A 22,477-nucleotide genomic window follows, 5' to 3' on the forward strand; every position below is an offset into this window, starting at 1 on the left:
AGAGAAGAGGAGCTGTAATGTGGAGGAACCCCAATTTGATGACACCATTTGAGATTCCAGATCTAGCCCTGTTTGGGTCTCTTGGCTATACTGAAGTAAAGCTCCCCTCTGGGTTAGGTTTGTACCCTCAGCCAGCACAGCATAAGTTTAGACCTCCCCTGCCAAACTGGGTAGAACCAAACCCCCAAAACTCCTTGTCCCCTGCACTGTCTGTCCAGTCATGCCAGAAAAGGCTGCTAACACTCCCTGCTGGAGGAGGGGCAGATGAATGTGTGGGGAGGAAGACTACAGAAATCTTGGAGTGCTCAAAGAGGGAGAGGGCTGGATTTGAGGGGCTGAGTCAGTGAGTGGGAAGTGATAGAGTATGCTAGAGGCTGGCAACAGTGTGCATGAGTATCTGTGGACATGTATGTACCTGTGTGAGCGTGCATGCACCTGTATGTCCCCAGCCATAGGCACCAGGCTTGGGACAGATCAAATGATGGGACAGGAGAGTCAGGGGACTGACTGATATTCAATGGGACAATTGTTCTTATGTGAAAAGAGGAGAATTTGCCCAGAACATATAGAATGTGTGAGTGTGTGTGTGTGTGTGTGTGTGTGTGTGTGTGTGGTGAGGCTGTAAACTGGCACTTACCCTCATCAAGGGCAAAGTGGGGGCTACCCAGGAGACTGTGGTCACATGACTATCCTCAGAGGTGGCAGGAGGAACCTTTCCCTCTTGGCCTTTTCACGAGCCCCTCATTGTGTTGGCAAGGAGAACACCATGGTTTAGTCGCTCACTAAACCACTGGGACCAGCTACAGGGAAAATGGGTTGTGTTGTCACAGAGAGGACAAATTTCTTTTGCATATGCTCTTCTTTTCTTGACTGAAATGTCATAAACATTTCAGGCCTCTTTGTAGGAAAGAGTCCAGGGCAGGAACTAGGATGGGAATCCTGTCACCAAAACTCCAGGGGCCAGCTTTTTGAGACCCAACTCATGTCTCTCTGTGTTTTCTTTTTTTTTTTTTTATTGTTGTTGTAGTTATTATTGTTGTTGTTGTTGTCATGTTGGATAGGACAGAGAGAAATAGAGAGAGGAGGGAAAGACAGAGAAGAGAAGAAAAAGATAGATACCCAAAGACCTGCTTCACCACCAGTGAAGCGACTCCCCTGCAGGTGGGGAGCCGGGGGCTGGAATTGGGATCCTTACACTGGTCCTTGTGCTTTGCACCACGTGCACTTAACCTGCTGTGCTACTACCCGACTCCCTCTCTGTGGTTTCATGAGGAAAGCTCACTGATGGGCTTCAAAGGACAAATGGCATTCAGGAGTTAAGGTTCTAACAAGTGTCACTGTCCTTGCAATCCAAGACAAATGGCATTCAGGAGTTAAGGTTCTAACAAGTGTCACTGTCCTTGCAATCCAAGACGTCAGAAAACTCCTGATATCACAGTTGTTCCCAGAAACTTGGTGTCCCTGCCCCTGGCTCCTTCATCCACACCTGCTCTAGCTGTCCCCCTCCCCAAGCACCCCCAGAGGGCAGTCCTGGCCAAGCATACATCTATGAGGAACCCCACAGAGCTAGGGTCAGGAGGTGCCATGAGGGTGTTGTCAGGCACCCCAGTCACTGAGTCCCAGAGAGGGATGGATCCAAACAGGATTGAATGCAGGGGTTGGGGAAGCAGGGATAGACAGAGATAGAGATAGAGAGAATGTGGGGAGTTGGGCAGTAGCGCATCCGGTTAAGCGCACGCGGCGCGATGCACAGGGACCGGCATAAGGATCCCGGTTCGAGCCCCCGGCTCCCCACCTGCAGGGGAGTCGCTTCACAGGCGGTGAAGCAGGTCTGTATGTGTCTGTCTTTCTCTTCCCCTCTCTGTCTTCCCCTCCTCTCTCCATTTCTCTCTGTCCTATCTAACAGTGATGACAAAAATAATAACTACAACAACAATAAAAACAACAAGGGCAACAAAAGGGAAAATAAATAAAATAAAATAAAATATTTTTTAAAAAAAGAGATAGAGAATATGAAATGGGGGGTGGGGGGATGCAGGAGGCAGGAAGGGGGAAACCAGACTTCACCACACAGCACCTACATATTGACCCTGAGCCAAAGGACCCAGCTAGCTTCGAGACCAAGAGGAGCCCTCCCGCCACTGGCCTCTGTGTGAGATCAGTCCCTACAACTATGAGAAGCAGACAGGTGTGAGGCAGCAGGCAGTGTGGCTCCCAGGACAGCCTATGCTCTGCACTGGGACCCAGATCCTGGGCCCTGGTGCCCACTGGATACACACTACAGAGAGGCATCTGCATGGAGACACATTCATCCTGTGTAGTGCATGTGGGGAGATGAGAGAGCTCCCTTGTCACCCTCAGGAACCAGGGGTCCACCAAGTCAAGGGAGAAGTCCCTCCAGCTGCAGAGAAAGCAGTGAGCTCCCAGCACTGCCCTGTGGCCTCTCAGTGTCACCTGTGAGCCCCCTGCTGTGTCTGCATGTGAAAGCAGGGATTGTGCCAAAGGGATCAAGGGAGTTCCCTGGGGACCTCACCCTGTTCTTTCATCAAATTCCACTAAGCAAGTAATAACTCCTCCTCCCCCCACCCTCCCAACAGCTGCTCTAGCTCTTTCTATAACCCTCCAAGCTCCTGTGTGCTCCCTTGGCCAGTCACTCAGCCTCAGTGGTAGATCGAGGCAGCTGGTCTTACACTACCCAGACACTGAAGGCACAATGCCTGTCCACCAGGAGCTGGTGCCCCCACGCTGTGGTGGGGGATGCTCTAGGTCCTCAGAGCCCAGGTGCTGGCATGAGGGTCAGGACGTGGATACCTCATCTTGGGCCCACCTTCCTACCCTGAGCACCTGGATACCCTGATCCCCTGCCAGCATTGCTATCCCCCTGAAGTCAGTTGATAGTATGGACAGGAAGGGAGGGCCCAGCCAACAGAAGTGAGTGGATATCACGGCCAACCAAGCAGGCTCAGGTCCAGACTGGGACCACAGCTCATTTCTGAAGGCTGCTGCCATCTTGGAAGCTCCTTAGGCTGTGGTGGTCTTGGTGCCACATCTGTAGGGACAAATCCTCAGATTCAAGGCAGTTGACAGCTTGGCCAGCCTGGGGATAGATATGGATTAAATCAAACTGATCACAAAGCTGATCAGAGACCAACCTCTCCTTCTTGAATGTGGCACTTGATTGATGGTTCCCTGGGACCTTCAATCTTGTGGGCACTTCCGGCAGGGCTAAGAGCAGCTTCTGGAAATGTTGGGGCTAAACTGACAACAAGCTGGGCCCTCTCCACAAGGCAGATGTCCCTGTGACAGACCTCAGAGGCCAATAGTCACTCTAGGTGTCCTTTGAATACTTCTCCTAGTTTGGGCAGCAGAGAGGAGTGTGACAAACAGAGATCTCCCAGATTAGACACCTCTGTTCCTGGCATTATAGGCAGAAATCAAGGTTCATTCATATACCTGTCCTAGAGGCAAGAACCCCATGAGCCTGTCAGAGCCTGATTGCTCTGCCCTCAGTGCCAAGCCTTGCCTAGTGAAGGGTGGTGTGTGTGTGTGTGTGTGTGTGTGTGTGTGTGTGTGTGTGTGTGTGTGTGAAGTCCCCGTCATGGGGTCTGAGTGCCACCTGCTCCAGGAACCTCCCAGCTGTGCAAGGACCCTGCCTCCAAGAAGAATAGAAGCTCAGGGGCAGGGCTTGTCTCACTAAGCCATGGCACCTCTCAGGATTCTCCCTGCTGCCTGGCACCCAGAAACCAGAGAAAGGTGCCACTTTAGCCTCTGGGAGGTGCCTATGACTTCTTGGGAGCAACTTATACCCCAGGGCCCCATGCAGCACAGGCTCTAGGACACACATTATCAAGTAACACTTATATTAATTCAAAGTTTATTTTCACAATCACCTGGTGTGGATGGAGGTGGGAGGAAGCTGGGGAGAAGCCCAGCCCAGAGGAGGGATCTTGGCCCATGCAGCTCTGCTCCGGTGGGCTCAGCTAGGATCCACCCACAGCCCTGATGGGGTCTCCTTACTTGGAGCTGACTATGGGCTGACAGGGGTCTCCCTGGGATTCGTTGGCTGCCATGTCTTCCAGCCGGGTGACGGTGCAATCAATGCGCAGCTACAGCTGGTTGAAGGGGACCAAATCCATTGAACAGTTGATTTGGTTCCATTTTACCAGCTTTAGCAAAGCATTTGGCTCCTGGGTCCATGAAAGCAGCAGCTCCGATGAAGAATGTGGCTCCCCAGTGAGATGTGTGGCCGAGAGGGGGTGACATGGGGGCTCAACATTTCCCTGAAGAACCCACCTCTCCTGCAGATCCCGAGATACTGCCAGACTTCATGTGATGGAGGAACTGAAAGTGGTGTTGTGAAGGGCCACACAAGACTGGACACAAAAACACATACAATGAGACACACCCGTATGCCATACAGCCAGGTGGACCAACACACACATTTGCACCCAGACAGACAGGCACACACACTCACCTTTGCACATGCACACACTCATGGTCCCTCCAACTCTCCCCAGGATTCACCTGTGAGATTAGGTATTTCCAAGTCTATGACCCCCAAATCTGCCCTCCACTAACCCACCCCCCACTCACAGCCCACCCCAAACTCACTTTTCACTGGTGCTCCTATCACACCAATCAGCCCTGGGTAGTCAGGACCAGGGACCTTGCCCTCATATGGGTGAGGCCTATAGTCTGAGGTCCCCCATCACATGCTCAATTGGGACTGAGGCAGGTCAGGTCCCTCACTGCCACCTCAGGCCTTGGCTAATGATGAGCCCAGCGCAGGAGTAATAAGTGGGCTCTGGGTGGGAAGGAGCTGGAATGTTCCAAGGAAGCACCCTCTGGTGTGGCTGTTGGAGGTGAAGCAAGATGGGGGACACCTAGAGCCCCCTGGGCTATGAGGACCACCCCTCTACCTCCCAGGTTCAAGGTATCCTCTTGACTCGCAGGAGCAGCCTAGTGATTAGTGTGGGGAGCAGTGACTGGGGAGGAGTCACTTTTCCTTTCCGGAAGATTAGTTTTCCTGCCTTCATGTAATTCATCAGGAGTGCTGATGGGGTATGGAGCAGTTCCAGCAGCAGTGTGGGTGCTGTGTCCTGTGTGTGGATTTCTCTTTGGAATCAGAGCTACAAGGACTGACCACCACACCCAGCCCCACAGGTGGCAGAGCAGGGTTGCACTTCAGCACTGTGCTGCCCTCTGTGCCCTCAGCTCTGCTCAGTTGCCTTTTTTCTGGGTCCCTATCTCTGTCTCTCTTTCTGATGCTGCAGGGACAGGCCACACAGCATCATGCCCACCCTCCAGGATGCTCCAGGAACAAGGATGCAGGGAACCCCAGGTGTCAGCCTCCATGCCCTATGTGAACTGGGTGGAGATACTGTGGGGCCCAATCTGGCCAGTCTCTCAGTTCATGGTCCTTACGGCTTGGCCTCTGGAGGACAGAGGAAGAAGCCAAAGCACAGAGCGGGGAGACCCTCCCTGGCTCTCTTTTACATGCAGCTGGCATTTATCAGCCTTGTTGATGCTCCTAATGAAGCAGGAGATTTGACAAGCAATTAAATCACCTGGCATTGAACCTAGCCCTGTGCCACCACAAGAGCTGCATCCTGGATCCCGTCACTCTGGAATACAGGATTTCCACATTCCCATGTCAACCTGTGGACTTCACCTGTCTGAGATAATGCCCTTCTCTGACCTTTGAATGCACTTTGATTTTGAGCCAAAGATCCCCAGGAAGAGGGTTTCCCCCAAGCTACAGAACTATGCTTCTGCACCCCTGCAACTGTGCTCTCCTGCCTGGAACTGTCCAAATGCACCAGATAAGCCTCTCAGCTGCATGGAGACACTTTGACCCATGCTGATCTGGCCAGGTCCTTGCTCAAGGCCACTTGGAAACAAAGGAAGAGGAGGCTGAAGCTAGGGTGTGGGAGCATCCCCAATGCACCCAAACTTTCCTCTCAAGAGCCAGGAGACTCAAACAACATAAACTAGCCATTGCACCCAATGCAAAGCCCCAAGATGTGCTCATATGGCTGTGAGCACAGGCTGATGGGAGTGTGGACTGTTCTTTCCATAGGCCCAAAGTAACTGCACCAGGCACTGTTCAAACTCTGAGGATGTTTCCTGCAATCCTATGTGACCCCAGTGAAGAGGGTACTGGGGCACCCAAGCACATCCCCTAGCCCCCAGTTGTTCTCTGAGCCCTTGCATGCCTTGTGTAGTGAGTGACAGTTCCATGTTCTAGGCTGGAAGCCCCAGAGGCTGTCCCTGCATTTCTGATGAAATTGCTCCCACTAGTCATGTCAACTCAGCTTGCAGTTTTTTCTGTGTCCCTTTACCTCTGCATCCTGAGGTCTCAGACCCCACTAAAGGTTCTCCTTGTGGCCTCCCAGCTCCTTATAGGTGTCTTTTCTTTTATCTCTTAAAAAAAAAAAAAAAGCCAAGTTCTGATACACTGCAATCCCAGAACATCCTAGTAGTCCATAACTCCAGGGTTGGGGAGCTGGGGAACTGGGGAGCTGGGGAGCTGAGGAGCTGAGGACCTGGGAAGTACATCCCTCCAAGAATCCTCCCTCAAGCTCTCAGGTCACACACCTACCTCCCAGGCAGAAGCTGAAGTCTCTTTTCACATGCCCTGGAGTCTCTGGTGGGATTTAAGCTCCAGATTATCCCCAGTGAAAACAGCCAGGGCCACCACTGAGCCCTTCCTGCAACCCCCACATGTGTCTATCTCCATTCAGAGAGAGGTCCCTGAACAGGGTGCTCCTGGCTGCTCTTTGCCATCCAACCCTAGGCCAGGCAGAGACAGTTATTTCTATGAATACCCCACTCGCAAGAACAGTGGGTTATGGTTCAAGCTGCATGGCTTCTCAGGAATGCCCTCTCTGCCTCTCAGTCACCAGGACACTGAAGAAAACCAGGCTTCAGGAACACAGTTTGTGCATTGGATGAAGCAAACAATTAAATAGGTTTTAAAACATCTGCTGATGGAATCATCCCACACGAGGAAGTGCACTCAGCATTTTTAAGCAGCAACTGATCCTGGATGTGGGCAACCACTGCTGAAAACACCAGCAGCCCTGTGAAAATCAATAGAAAATTAGATGCTATGAAAATGTAGTATGTGTCCAATTAGTTCTAATTGGAGCAAACAATGAGACGGAGAGGCTGAGCCCAGGGGCCTGTGTCAAGAGGTCCCTAAGGAGGTTTCTACCCACCTACCAGGTTTACCATTTTCCAAAAAAGAACCAGAACATCTGGAGAACTAGAGGGTGATTGCCCTGAAGACATTGCCCCTGAAGGCCCCCTGCTTGGGCCCCACCTCTTCCAGGAGCCCCTCCACCCCCATCTTTTGATGAAGCCCACAAAGCCAGAATGTAGAAAAGGAGTGAGCTCAAGTGCAACGCAACCTAGCAGGCCACCAGAGCCGCATGGTACCCCTGCCCTGTCCTAGGTCTCTGACCTTGGGTAGAAAGAAGCCCACCTTAGGCTCTGGGTGTCACACACCCCACTGGGGTCTCCTAGAGGACTTCTTGGCCTCTCTGAGCCTTAGTTTCCCTATCTAAGTGCTAAACCCACACAGCCCCAGTCACTGTCACTGCATGCCTCCATTGTCACGGTCACAAATCAGTGTGTGTGTGTGTGTGTGTGTGTGTGTGGTGGGGGAGGACCCTGGCTACTGATCCCTCAAAGGCAACCTGAGTGGTATCCTTCCATACTGCCTGGAAAACAGGACCACAAGCAACAGCACCCACTTTGGATAGAAATCATACAGAGCCCTCCCCAGCCAGGCCCCATCAGAGAGGGCACCAACTTCTATTCAAAGACAACAGCCACGCAGACACACCTGCAGCTGAGATGCTGCTCTGTCACCCCTGACAGCAATGACCCTGGATAAAGATGGGGGACACTCTTTTCTCCCATCCATCCCTGTTCATATACCCATAGGGGAGATCCCATGCCTCCTAGCACCACCAGCAAGTCCCTTTCTCCCAAGTCAAATCTGGTTGCATTTTATGTTTTATGTTTTTGGGTGTTTTTTTTTTTTACTATGGAGCTTTGAAAATTTAAACATCAATAACTTAATATTTCTCCAGCAGCAGCACTACCTATTAACACTCAGATGCACCACTAAATTAATTTTTAATTCCAGATTTTTGTTAATTATTAAAATAAATAGCAGAGAATTATGGTTAGCGCCAGGACGCCGGGAACCCCCAGCCGAGTCTTTACCCAGGGAGCTTCCAGGGCTCTGTTCCAGGCTTGCAGGGAGTGTATAGGAACTCTCAAGGAGACCCACAATTAAAAGGCAAAATGAACACTCCAAGCAGCCCCTTTTCTCATTATTACCAATTATAACCAAAAAAGCCTGAAACAGCCCATCTCCATAACTTCTCTGTCTCTGTTTTTTTTAAAAAAAGTATTCTTTTTTAATATTGATAAAGGTTTAATACAGTTTAATAAACTTGTCAACAAAAGAGCATGACAAATTGATGGGGCCCCCTCCTAGAGATAAATTTTTCTTCAAATAGACCCTAAGAGCCAGAGGGGTGGGCATGAGATGGGGGAGGAGGCAGGGAGGCTGGAGATTCATGATTGTTTTGCTGTTCTTTGCAAAAAAATGGCAAGATGGATTTTTGTGTCTCATTATCTGAAAGGTAGGGCTGGATAGAAGTAGAAACAATTTGAGGAAGAAGTGGCCCTGGATTTAAAAAAAAAAAAAAAAAAAAACACCCGAGGTCTGGGGAGGTGAAAGGCAACCCCCAGCACAAAGGAGGCTCAGAAAAATCTGAAGTCCTCCTGCTCTCCCTTCACCTACCATAATGACTCATGACACTCAGAAATGACAGCAACCACTCAGACTGTGCCTAGGGAATCAGCAGGAGGCACTGGTGGGCTGTCCAAAGGTCTGAGGGGGTAGTGAAGGCCAAGATGTGCACATATGCAATCTGTCCCCATTCTGCTAACATTCAAGGCTTATTCACGTGCTGGGCTGGGATCTTCAGTCTGCACACTCTTGGGAATGGTGCCTGTGCTCTGCTAAAGGGTGGTTTGATCTCCACTGTTAGAAATTCATGATTTGTAATCACAAAAAAATAATAATAATATAAATAAATAATTGGACACCCAGAATCTCTCATAAAATAAAGATGAAAGAAATTCACTATTTGAGTGAAAAATGGAGGAAAAGCAGGTTCCTCTGGCTCCACAGGACAGACAGACTCCTCCTGACCTCCGGAGGGTGAATGTCCAATATAGAAGCGAGCACCAGGGAAAGACATAGAAGCACGAGAGAGGGGCTGTGCACATGCAGCCACACACAGGCTCCAGTCTAGACTGAGACCCTTCACCTCTGGTGGGCAAAGGCCATGCCAGGTCTATAGTCACGGGCAGTAAACAGTCTCTGGGCCAGGCCTGGGTCTGCTACGTTAAAGGGTGGGTGTAAAGGAATGTGGTGCTTCATGCATATCCTTGCAGTAGTATTTTCTGTGAGATTCAGATGGTTGGGGGAACCTATGAAGCACCCCAAGACCTCCTCCAGCCCAGGGTCAGCCCAGTTCAGCTTCTCCAATGGGACAGCTGAGAATGTGGTTATTTATACCGCAGAGCGGGTGGACAGGCAGGTGGCAAAGACACAAGGCCCCATATCTGGCTATGACCTCACACAAAGGCCTGCCAGGGGGCATAGCACAGCGCAACTGTCCTGGGTGCCCTTCAGCTTCATAGCCCCCCCACCCACCCCCTGCCAACAGGTTCTAGGGACAGCTGTCATCCCCTCCTCCCTGCTATAGAAAACACTGAGTCATTGTTGTCCCCACACCATGCACATGTGTGCTTATACTTGTGCACGCAGGCCATCTTACCTTCTACTCCAACAGTCAATGTTCTTGCCCCAAGATCTGTGACCCATGGGGAGACCCCAGATTCTCATCAGCCAGGCCTTTGGGGTGATCTTTCAGCCAGCATCCTTGCAGAGGGACCTTCCTCCCTTTGTCCTCTCCTTGGCTGAACACCAGAGCCTGATAGGTGCCTCTGTGCCTGTGGCCCCAATCGTGTGTCAAGTGGGCATACACCAGCTGGGCAGCATCCTCAGCAGGACCCAGCCCTATCCAGGATTACTTGGCTCTCTGAAAAACCCAACCAGAGTGTATCTCCCTGATTTCCAATGCCACAAGGGCCAGTGGTCATGCAGGACCTGCCACAGCATGTCTCTCAAAGTAAGGAGCAGCCAGAGGGCTGTGGGAAGTGGATCTCCTGTCCCTGCCCTTGAGATGCCAGCCCACATGCCGCCTGCATCTGCATCTGCACTGCAGCACCCGGGCAGCAGCTCTGCAGCTGCCTGCACTGCTCTGCACCCACTGCAGCTGCAGCCCCTCCCGTTCTGCAGCCTGCTTTCTCGGGGTCACAGCCATCCCAGGGCTCTGAGCACTAGAACAGTCCCTGGAACACCAGGAGCACCACTTGGGCAGCCCCAGCCCTGGCTGGCCAGGTCCTGGGCTTTGCAGGACCAACGCGAAAACCCAGAGCGGGACAGAGGCAGTTGAGAGTGAGCGAGGCCCCACGGTAGCCCCTTCCTGTCCAGGAGGCCAGCTGCTGCTGGGCCACCAACCTCAGTCCAGGCCTGGACCTCCAGAAAGCACGGAGAGAGCCGCCCTCTCTGGGCCACACTCTCCTCAGACCCGGTCGCCCATGCAGCAGTGGACATTACAGGCAGGGACCGTAAGGTGAGGCCCTCTGCAATCAGACGTGAGCAGCGGGGTGGGCTGAATCAGCACAAAGCCTCTCAGAGGGCTCCAGACCCTTATTCCAAGGTGCCAGCGATTCCAGCAACAGCTCTGGCCCCGCCCACTCGGGGGCCCGCCCACCGCAACTCCGCCAAATACCCTCCCTCGCCACGCCCTCAAGTTTACTAAGGTTCTTCCTACTTTGGGAAGTGGGGGTTGGGAGGGAATGGGCTCCTAGAATGTCCGCTTTGATTGACTTGACTGCAGCAGCTGAAATATCCATCCTGCGGGCCGAGCTAATCATGCTCAATAGCAGTCCGTTCTTCAACCCATTTTTCACGCAAGGTAAACAGTTTTCAGAAATGGCTAGGAGAGCTCTCACGAAAGCTTTCATCACAGCCAGCCACCCCAAAAGTTGCAATCAAACTGCACCAGCACACCAGAGGCAAGGCAGTGGTGGGCTATCTAGCTACAAAAGTAAGACAACTGGCCATCAATGCAAATACACACACACACACACACACACACACACACACACACTGAAGGAATTTGTCCCTTTGCTTCTACACCCCCCCCCCCCTTCACTCCCTGGTTCCTTCAAGGAGCATCCGGTGAGGCCCCATCTTAATTCAGTCCATCAAGACATGAGAGGTAATTTTCAGCCAGGTGGGAACTCTGAGAACTCTTGCTTTACTGCTCAGTCAAACCTAATTCCAAGGCCTTAATGCTCTTATTTAAACACCACATCCTGTAATCAAGCCTTAATGCACAGTGGATGGATCAGGAGAAGAGGCAGCCTGTCTGTGGCTACCCCCATGGCCGCACCCACTACTTCCCTCCCTGTGGCCGGAGCTGGAAGTTGTCGGCACAAATGACCTTCCAGGGGACGCTGGGTACTGACCCTCAGTGCCAGGTCTGAGGGCCCAATGGAAGACAGTGCCTGAGGACAACCCCACTTCCCTGATGTGGGTGGTGCAGTGTGGGCTGGGCTCTGAGACTCTGCAAATTTCCTTATACCTGGATCCTGGGCAGGGTGCCTTGGGTAGTTCCCAGACCCAAGCTTCTAGCAGTTGGAGGTGGAGCTTGCTCATTCACCTTTCTCTGTGTCCCCATCCACTCAAGAGCCACATTCCTGTGAAAGGTCAGGATTAAGAAGGTCCAGAGCACCTGCCATGGGTCCCAGACAGCAATGCCAGGGATACTGGAAAAGCAATGAAGACACTACTGGAAAAATAGCCCTGAGACTGAAGAGGACATGTCCACGGTCAGGGACACTGGCCTCCCCCCAACTCTTGGCTGCCGATACCCACATTCTACAAGGCAGAAACCAGAGGATAGAGACTCACATCCCACCAGACTAAGCCCTGCTGATGCCCAGAACCTTTGCCTTTCACTGAGCTGGTGGAGTCCCAGCACTGTGGGAATGGGGCATGCAGACCAGACGTAACAACTTCTCCCTATTCCTGGGCCATCATGGGCCAACCAGAGAACCCAGCAACCAACTGAAGCAGAGAAGGGGCTCCCAGGTTACACAGTTGTCACACCAGGCAGGTTGGTAGGACCTTGTCAGACTTCCAGAGCACAGTAGCAAGTTGAAGTGGTTAATGCAGTGAAAAATGGTATGAGGTGGGGTGGGGAGAGTAGGTGAAGCCACAGTGTCCCCAGGCCTAGCCTCAGATGTCTCCTTGTCTTAACCTCTAAGTCTTCTACCCCCCCCCCAGGACTAGGGGCTGGGGAGTTTCCAGAGGAAGGGGTACAGGCACTGCTGGTGTTACAGCTTGTTGAGCTTCAAGATCAAGCCCCTGCCCCTAACTCTGAGCCCTGAACCCTGGCCTCTGCTCTACCTCCCATAAACCTCTCCACATGACTGGGGACTCCTTTCTCTCTCCCCATTATAGAATTTTCTGCCTTTCTTGTGTCTCCAAGCAGCTTTTGGCCCCCCACCACACAGTAACCCATGTTTCCCCACCACTACCCCCTGCACCCCATGGCCTGCTGCCCACATGGGACCCCCCACGCGCCATGGGCTGCCTTCCCTCTGCTGCAGTCAGCACGTTGAATATTTAATGTCTGGTGAACACTTCCACCTGCTGACACAGGCAAAGTGACAGAACAATACCGGCAGGGGACAGGGCCGTCCACCAGGGCCCAGGCAGCCCTCCACTGAGGCCTTGACCACACAATTGAGCCTGTTTGTCTATCTGTCTGTCTGTCTGCCCAGGGTGACCCCTGTCTCACTCCGGCGAGAGAGTTCCAACCTGAGATACATACTTCTTTACATTCCATAGCTTAGCAGGTCCATATGGGCATATAAAGAAGTATGTCTCCCAAGCAGGAGTTGGACTCACTTGGGTTCAGAAGGTGCTCCCCCTTCAGTGTGGCAAAGGTGGTAAGGAGCTGCTCAGTTCTTAGCCCCACACCATACCTTGGACCACCTGTGCTTGACCAGTATGCCTATGCCCCACTGCAGCCTGCCCAGAAGCTCAACACCTGTTCCCTCTAACCTTGCCCCCTCCATGTGTATAGACTGAAAGTGCAGGGCAGGTGCCCCAGAAGGGACTTGTCGTCCCCATCAGGGATGCTCAGCTTCTTAGCCAACACCCCCATCTAGGCCCCCTTGTCCCAACATGCATGCCCCAGCTCCTCCCCACAATGTCAGGCAGGGGAAAGGGTGGTTCCCGTGGTGTAGCACCAGAGGAGGGAAGCTGTCCCAGCAGGAATGGGCAGGTCTTACCTGGGTGACACAGGGTCTCTGCTGATACCATCTCCCATGATGCAGCTCCAGGACCAGGTTCCAGGCCCTTTCCTTGAAGATGTGCATGAGAAGGACAGGAGTGGGAGGACCCTGCATCCCCAGTGGGGAGGAGGGGAGCAGCTCTGGGCTGCTGGGAGGTGGCCCAGGTCTTAGCAGCTCTCAGGGTGCTTGGTCTGGCCAGAGAGGCTGCCCGGTCTGCACAGAACCCCTGTGCCTCTGCCTATGCATGCTCTATGCTCTATGTGCTCTCTCTCTCTCTCTCTCTCTCTCTCTAGCTCTCTCTCTCTCTCTCTCTCTCTCTAGCTCTCTCTCTCTCTAGCTCTCGCTCTTGCTCTCACTCTCTCTCTCTCTCTCCCTCTCCTTCACTCCCAGTGTCTCCACCTCTGCCATGGCCAGTCAGAAATGATGCTGGAGCAGTGGACAGCTCCAGTAAGCACCAGCGGGCACTATCAGCCACCCAGCACTGAGGCCCTGGGGTACCGGGCCTCACCTGGCTCTCTGTGACCTGCCACCTGGCCTCCGCCAGGCCTGATCAATACCAATTTACAGTCAAACACAGGGGCTGACTTCCTGTTAATGAATTTCCCTGGTGCTCACTCGCTTCTAATAAGCCAGTTAAAGAGGGTTTAAGTAAACTTAGCAAGTGACAAAGTAAGCACTTTGGGACACTGGTTTGTATTGATATGTTTTCTACTACATTTCAAAACTTCTTGGGATGAGGAGTCTTCCTCCAGCCCCATGAACTTCTCTGGCCAGAGGGGTTTGAGACCTACAGGGTTCCCTATGGGAGGCACTGGGCTGCTGGGGTCAGATCTCACCAACATGAGCCCCAGTGAAAAAGTGTCCCCCCCAATATGGGGCCAGCATAAGCAGAGACCCTTACGATGGCCAAGATGAGTCCGAAGTTGTGGCAAGGGGTTGAGAAGAGGGGCCTTGTCCTTGTAGGAAACTGCAGAGAGGGAGAGAGATCTGGGGACCACTGAGAAGTGGGAAGAGCAGGTGGTGGGGGTGCAGGGCCAGAGGGCTCATGCTGGGCCATCCTGGCATGACTGGCAGCTGACTCAGTGCAGAGAGGAGATCCAGGTCTGAATACACTTCCAGTTCTCCCTCTGGCAGTATGACGAGGAGGGGAGGTGACCTTGCCCACCCTCCCCTCTGAGCAACTCATCTGGATATGCCTGAATGGCCCACAGACCTGGGGTGGGGTGGGGTGGGACTCTGCCTTAGCCAGAGCCAGGACAGTTTCTGCAAGCCTGCAGCACACAGAGATGGCTAAGCCACTGCTCAAATTCCTGGGCTGTGCCAGTTGCTGTGCCAGTTGTCCTGCACAGCAGGCTAGAGGGATACAAGGAGTGGGGGTCAGGGCTCAGAGAGGTGCCCCCCCCAACAAAAAGAAGAGTCAACCAGGAGAAAGAGCTGGAAGCTGTCCCATTTTTGCAGAGCAGTTGTTATGTATCATTGTGGTGTAGCCAAGGATTTCAAAGGGTGACTGAGAACACAGCAGGGCCACCCCTCCTTATGACCCAGGAGGGCTGGGCCTCTGTGTCCTTGCAGGGTGAGGGGACTTTACGAGATTGGGAGATTGGGTGTCTAAAACCTAAATTCCCCACTGCCCTATGACAGTGGGAGCCCTAGGCAAGGAGATAGGACTACTGCAGAGACTGGGACCCTCCACCAACCCTTCCCAGGTGGTCACTGACAGTATCTGGAGGTCAAGGGGAAGCTGGGCCCCCAAAGGGCAGCGATCCATCCCAAGTCCATCTGGAGTCCATGTGAACTTCTGTGGCTCACAAATTGAAGCCCGGCCACTTTAAAAAGTTTCACCACTTTAAAAAGCAGCACCACCAAGGGGACTCCGAGGTCCAGTGAGCTGTACTGGCACCCAGGGCTCCCTCCAGGGCGCTCAGCTGAGAACCTCCGACCCCGCCACACCCCCAAGACGCCTGGAGGTCATACTCTCTCCCCAGAGACCACCACAGGACTGACCTCCTGCAAGCCCCCACGTCACACCTCTACATGTGACCCAGAATCCTTCCAACCCTAATTGTGGGTGGGAGAGTAGGGACAGAGGAGGGCTGTCCCCACCCCCCATACCCCTCCCACCCTGCTCAGGGACCCCTCCCCCAGCTTATCCACTGTCAATGCCGCAAGTTCAAAGGTAAGTTGAGCCACGTTGCCGGCCGCGTTGGGCTTTGTTGCAGCCGCCCGAGCTTCTCTAGCCCTCCACCTCCAGGGTCTCCCAGCCCCGCGACCCCCGCCCACCCCTATCCACCAGGTGCGCAGCCTTGCAAACCGCCGCGTGTCAAAGTTCGCGCATCCCGGCCGGCCGGACGCGCCCTCCCGGCCATGCTGGCTGCTGGCGCTGCAGTTTTCCAAATGCGAACGATGCCACGCGCCTAGAGAAAACTCCAAAGCACCCCCCGCTGGAGCCACGCGGCTCCCACCCGCCGGCAGGCACACCCCCACCTTACAGCCTGCAAGTTTGTGGGGGCCATCCGGGCTGACTGCGCGGGACTCACTGTGCAGCCCTCCGGCCCGCGGGCTGGCGGCAGAGGCGGCGGGCACAGGGTCGCGGCTCCCTGCTCGGCGAGCCCGCCCGCGGCTCCCAGGGCGATGCTGCAGTCGCCGTGGCTCATCCACCTTCTCCCGGAGCCAATCGCGAATGCAGGGGTGGGGAGGCCAGAGCTCCCTGTGCGTCCGCACTTGGAGAGGGGGTGGGCAGAGAGAAAGAAGACACCAGGCAACCCCCTCTCCGCACCCCTGCCCTTCCCCCAGCCCTCCTGCAGCAGTGCAGGCTGAGCAGGGAAGGAGAGAGAGGGAGAGAGAGAGAGAGAGAGAGAGAGAGAGAGAGAGAGAGAGAGAGAGAGAGAGAGAAGAGAAGAGAGAGGAAGCAGAGGGGAGAGTGCGAGAGGCGCAGGGTGGTGGGCAGTGCGGAGTTAAGAAGCGAGCTGGCAGCGGAACACCTAGAGCCCCTCCCCGCCGGGCTGTGTCTGCAGGACGCTCGGGCACCCCCGCGGGGTCAGCGCAAGGTAGAGGTCAGTGTGGAACAAAGGGGCGGTCCGGCGTGCGCCGCTCCACCAGCTCACCGCGCCCCACGCCGAGCACACGCGAGGGGGAGGGGAGCGCCGCGGGTCCGAAGGGGCCTGATCTGGTGTGGGGGGCGCCCCTCGGATCAGGAGCCTGTCTCACCTTTGCAGTCCTTATATACCCCTCCAAGCATCTCAAACACGCGGCCCGGGCCAAGTGGCCCCCTCGGGCTGCGCTCCCTGACCATATTTAGTCAAGCAGGGGAAAAAATAGCCTGTCAGCTGGGCCGCGGCTGGCGGGCCACCGGGAACAGGGTGGGAGCTCCAGCACCATTGACGGCGGCCCAGCTGCCTCGCTGCCCCCACCCCACCCGCCAAGGGCTACCACCGGCTGTCCCTGCCCTGCCATCCCCCTTGCTATTTTTAGCCAGGGCCAGTCCAGAGGCCCCAAGGCAGCCACACAACCACCTCCAGGCCAGACAGTCCCAGCCTGGGGTGCTCTAGGGAGCCCCAAGTAGCTCCTGGGGCTCCAGGTAGCAGCAGGTTTGTGGCTTTTGTCAGGTCTTGGCCTCCCATGGACTGGGCTCCACCCAGACCAGTGTCCCACAGGCCACCCTCTAGGCTTTGCCCTTTTGCCCAGATTTGGGGCCCACGTCAGGGGGTGGTGGAGCTGACCAGGCTCCAGGGCTTACAAGTCAGCCCTGAGCAATGATGATCACAGGTCACCTTGGACATCAAGTGAGACCCATGCACTCAACCTGCTACCCTACGCCTGCCCCAGCCCACAGATCACCCCCACAGAGTCCGTTCCTGGTTGATGTCATGTCCAGGTGCTGGGCTGGCCTGCAGGGACCTGGATGTGGAGGCCCACTGTTCCCAGTGATGTGATGCTTACCCCTCTGGGGTCCCTCCACATAGGACAGAGGGCTGCAGGATGAGGGTGCACCCTCTGCACTGAAGCTGGTGGGAGAGGGGCAGTTAGTTTCCTGACCCTGGACTCCTACCCCCAATACTGACCAAGCACCCCTTCCTGTCCTGCAGGCTTATCCAGCTGGGGCTCCCCAGCACCTGCCTCCCATGACATCCCAGACCAGACTTCAGAGTCACAAGGCCCTGACCTTGGAACTCAGGGTGTCCTGGGGAGACTAGTTGTGACTCCTCTGCCCACCCCCTAACCCCTAGATGCAGCACACTCCCCACTCCTGGCATGGGGGCAGGCTGCAGATGGGCTGCACCACCTAGCAGAGCCAGCTTCCTACAAGAGGCCCTGAGCTAGAACTGTGGGTGGTCAGGCAGGGCTACCTTGAGCTTTCCAGGCCCAGCCAGAGTCCCAGGAGCTTTTAGCCAACCAAGGAACAAGTCCTGGAAACCAAAGAGTCACCTGGTCCCTAAACCACTGGCTAGCAGCACAACCCCACTCACAGGCCTGGCCAAGGGCTCCTGGCTGCCTGGTCCAAGCTTTGTAATTCCTTCCCTTCTCACCCTCTGCCTGGTAGGATGGGAGAGATGAGGGGGAAGGGTGGGAGACCACAGAAGATAGACATACGGAGCATGGGGTACACAGGACCACAGGGGTGTAGAGGCCAGGGACAGGAAGTTAAGGTGTGAGTGGGGCTGTGCTGCTAGAGGGGGAGGGGTGGCTGGAGAGGCTGGCCATCCCAGAGGCCCCTCCAGTAAATGATGCTTTGAGCAATGAGGGAGGGGGAGGGGGGAACAGGGACACCATAAATCACCCCCATAATCACCTTCCTAATTGCAACCCAGGGCTCAAATGAAGTGGGGGGGCTTGGACAAGGGCTAGTGTGGGTGGCTGGTCCTAGGACAAAGCAGATGACAAAGCCTTCTGCCCGGTTATCCACAACAATAGCATTTACAGATGCTCCAGAGCTTCTCTGGGGATTCTCTGCAGAGTCTCTAGGCCTCCCTTAGAGCTAGGTTTTCTGTTACCTCACTTTACAGAGGGAAGGGGGCAGCTGATGGGTAGTGGCTGGGAGGGCTCGCCCTGTTGCCTCTCTGAACCGCTCCAAGGGCAGCAGTGCCAGACTTTGGTGTCCCCTGCCATAATCTGCAAGAGGCTCTTTGTGGGGTCCCTTCCAGGGTGCAAACGGACCTCAGAAGGGGACAGAGTGTTGAGTTCAGGCATGGCCTAGGCAGCACCTCTCACTCATTCTCCTTCATATGTTCCCCCACTCAGAGAAGTTGATGAATGAATAGTGTGTGGATCAGCCACTCAAAATAAATCCACTGTAGAGACATCTTGAAATTGAGAGGGAAGAGGGTGATAGAGAGGAAGAGAGACAGAAAGACACCTGCAGCCCTACTTCACACCACTCACAAAGCTTCCCCCCGGTAGGTGGGGACTGAGGACTGGAATGGGTCTTTACACATTGAAGCATGTGTACTCAACCAGGTGTGCCACCACCTGGCCCTGAATGCCTTTATTTTATTTTTTCAAAAAATTTAAGCAGACTTACTATATGCCATGTGAATGACACACTTAAAGCATGCGATTCATTGACTCTTTGTATAAGCACAAATATGTACAGCTATCAACACAATCAACATTAAAACATTTTTATCATCTCAAAAAGAAAGCTAGGCAAGTGATTTAAGAGATTGTTTTAGAAGGGAAAGCACAAAGCAGAACTTGGACTGGAGTTGGTGTATTGCACCAAAGTAAAAAACTCTGGGCTACAGGGAGTGTTCAGGTCCTAGAACATGATGGCAAGGAGAATGTAGGTGGGGGTTTAGATTGTTATGTGGAAAACTGAGAAATGTGACACATGTACACACTACTGTATTTTACTGTTGACCGTGAACCATTAATCCCTCCAATAAAGAAAAAAATAGATCCACTGACCACTAGAGAGCTGGAGAGAGGGCACCACTCAGGGGAGATGATGGCTGGCACCCTGCTATGTGGTTCTGCCATGAGGGTGTTCTATGGAGAGGGGATGTGCAGAGCAGAACTAGTGTGAAGGACCCCCTCACCCCTTCATGTACACCTACTTCTCAGTACCAGTGTTCCCTCTCAGCCAAGCTTCGTCTGTAGCATTGCTCCCCTCCTTCACCCAGAAGCCCTTGGCAGTCAACTTCTCCATCACTGAATTCTTGATGCAGGTGTATGTGTGCACATGTTGAGCACTGGCCCTGAGCATGTTTGGGGAGACCTGGGAAGAAAACTGACCATACCCTGGAACATGTGGGGGAGCACAAGGGAGGCTGCTCGGGAGTGGCAGGTAAGAAAGACATATGCCATCCTGCTGCAGGAAGGCTGTCACCAGAGTACATCCACACATGTCCATGCCTGCACACACCTGGCACACATATGCTCACAGGGCTCATGGGCACACACAGCAGACTGAAGGTGCACATATTGCCATTCCGGTAATGAGGACCCCCTGCCATCTTGTGAAGACAGTTATATTTCACTGCTGTGATGTCCTCAGAGAGCATTTTGTTTCCAGTAATGTCCCATCCAGAGTGGTGACAGCTTTATGGGCCTCAGGAACATTGGGTGAGTGGATGGGCCAAACCACATGGCCCCACATGGAGCCTCCTAAGAGGGTGAGTGCAGGGCATCCTGAAGCCCAGAAGACAAGAGACACCAGGAGTGAGGCACAGAGGAGGCCATGATCCAAGATGGGCCCTCAGGGTCACCCTGGCTCAGAGGACAAAAACTGTGGATGCCTCTTCCTCCCTTACTCACTTCATACCCATTCACTTCCCTCTCTACCCCACACAATGTGGGCTGGAGGGGGGCATGGGTGACTAGGGTTTTTCCACCTCCTTCTCTCATCTCAGAAGAACTTGAAGTGTCCATTGGTGTCAGAATGGCCAGACCAGGTTGGGTCCCCCTGCACTCTCCCCCTGTGTCCCTGCACCCAGGCTAGGATAAGGAGTGAGAGGAGGGGGTGGGGGGAAGTGGATAATGAAACATTTGGTTAAGCACGAGGACACTTACAAGGACATGCTCAAGGACCCAGGCTCAAGCCTCAGCTTCCCACCTGTGGTGTGGATGCTTCACAAGTGGTGAAGCGGGTCTGCAGGTATCTATCTTTCTCTCTCCCTCTCTATCTCTCCCTCCTCTCTCAGTTTCTCTCTGTCATATCCAATAGAATAGAAGGGGGGGGAAGGAGTGAGAGGAGAGACTGGCAAACCTTCCCTACTGTTCAGGTCCTTGCCCCACTTTTCTGAGTCAAGGGAAAGAGACTCCTGTTTCCAGGAAGGGAATGCCTGCTGGATGGAGTCAGGCATTTACAGTGGGAGGGTTTGGAATATTTCTAACTACATCTTCAGGGCTCCTTCTTTAAATGTGAACAATTATCACAAAAGAACATGTTCCTGGGCCACCACAAGCCCCAAGTCCAACAGAACAGAACTTCTTGGGTTGGTTCTGGGTTAGGGAATAGGCAACTAGTGGTCCTTCCTGCTATGGGCTTCTCAATCCCTGTGGTGGGGTCCCTGCTCCTCCATGGAAGAATCCCTAGTAAATATGGTTGCACACCACACATGTATACACCTCACAAATGTTGTTGCCCCAGTCACCTCTGAGACTATGGGTCACCTGACAGAGGCCCAGCCAGCTCTCCAGGGAGTTTGAGGGCAACCTGAGGTGGGAAACTTGCTATCTCAGAGTTCACAGTGCTAGAGATATGAGGTACAACAGGCTTGGTGGGAGACTTAGGACAAGTGACAGGTGGCCCTGGGGCATCTGGTCATGAGATAAATTGTCCCAAGGGCCTAGCTCCAAGGATGACCTCACCATAATGAAGACTCTCTTTCTCAGGGTCCTGCCACTCTTGTTCCTACCATCTTGCTCACCTCTAGTGGACAGTTCACATATAGTCTCTTTCAGCCTTTGGAGCACCCTGTGACCTGAACCTGGCAACCATTTCAAGGGTGGGCAATGGGACCCTACTGCATGACATCTACCTGCCTGAGCCCTTCCGCCATTCAGGCCATCTTCCCATTCGTCCCTCAGACAGGTGCCTCCCCACCTTTGCACTTCCTTTTGTCCCTTCCAAACAGACCATACACCACTGTTCTTTTTTTTTCATCTAGCAGTTTTTAATGAAAGTTGCATATAAAATTATTTCACTCCTACATCTTCTCAATGGTTTTTCCTTATATTTGCCCTTCTCCTTTCCTACTTGGCGAGACTTAACTTTATGTTCAAGAATCTTCTTGCGGTCTTTGTCGAGTTTTAGTCTAGTGATAACCACCTTGCTGGGGTGGATGCCTACATGGATGGTCGTGCCATTTGCCTTCTCTTGCTGCACTCTCTCGATGTAGATGACCTTCCTATAAACCTGGACCACTTTGCCGATCTGCTGTCCTTTGTAGTGCCCTCGAACAACCTGGACTTCATTGTCCTTGTGGATAGGCATGGAGCGAACGTTGTACTTCTGTCTCATCTCTTTGGAGAGAGGGGAAGACATGATCTTCCGGCGAATGTGGGAAGGCGCACTGAAATGCCTCTTACGGTTCTTGCTCCTGTCGGAAGTCACGAAGGGGTTGAACTTCATTTTGGCCGCTGGAGCACCGGCGATGGCCACAAAAATGACACCATTGTTCTTAGGGAAGTTCTCCAGGACTGCAGCCTAGAGTGTCATCTGCACCTCCCTGCCAAGGACTCACTTCCAGGGTAGGTCCCTACCAGGGATCTCCTAGAATGGCCTGTATAGCAGCCTGAAGTCTCAAGTCTGGGCCGAAGCTCAAGCCTCCACCCTATCCTGAGCGCCCAGGCTGTGGTGGAATCTCTTGAGTCCCCAGAAGCTGAAGATGTGAACTCAGAGCCCTTGATGTCCTGTGGAGGAGGCTGGGCCCTGAAGAACAGGAGCTCCTATTTAAACACCTAAATGGCCTGAATGGCCTGGTAACCTTTGCCTTCCTGGCAACCTCCAGTCTCACCCACACACAAACCTGCATCCCCATCAGTGTTCCCTGTTGTGGACACCTGCACCCCC

At 53.7% G+C, this 22,477-nt stretch overlaps 1 protein-coding gene and 1 long non-coding RNA gene across 2 annotated transcripts; both read right to left on the minus strand.

The window, feature by feature from the left end:
- Positions 1 to 7,770: 7,770 nt before the first annotated feature.
- LOC132534540 (uncharacterized) lies at positions 7,771 to 15,291 on the minus strand. The gene is made up of 4 exons (XR_009546275.1): positions 14,678 to 15,291; positions 14,366 to 14,431; positions 13,462 to 13,533; positions 7,771 to 11,859 (listed from the first exon to the last, which is right to left on the minus strand). It is a non-coding gene; the product is annotated as an uncharacterized LOC132534540 (long non-coding RNA).
- A 6,277-nt stretch (positions 15,292 to 21,568) lies between these two features.
- On the minus strand, positions 21,569 to 22,094 carry LOC132539409 (large ribosomal subunit protein uL24-like). Its single transcript, XM_060194553.1, has one exon. It carries the CDS (start codon positions 22,034 to 22,036, stop codon positions 21,569 to 21,571), a length of 468 nt encoding a protein of 155 aa, XP_060050536.1. The 5' UTR covers positions 22,037 to 22,094.
- Between the last annotated feature and the right edge of the window lie 383 nt (positions 22,095 to 22,477).

This window comes from Erinaceus europaeus, chromosome 1 (genome assembly GCF_950295315.1).
Source record: "Erinaceus europaeus chromosome 1, mEriEur2.1, whole genome shotgun sequence".
Taxonomy (NCBI): Eukaryota; Metazoa; Chordata; class Mammalia; order Eulipotyphla; family Erinaceidae; genus Erinaceus; species Erinaceus europaeus.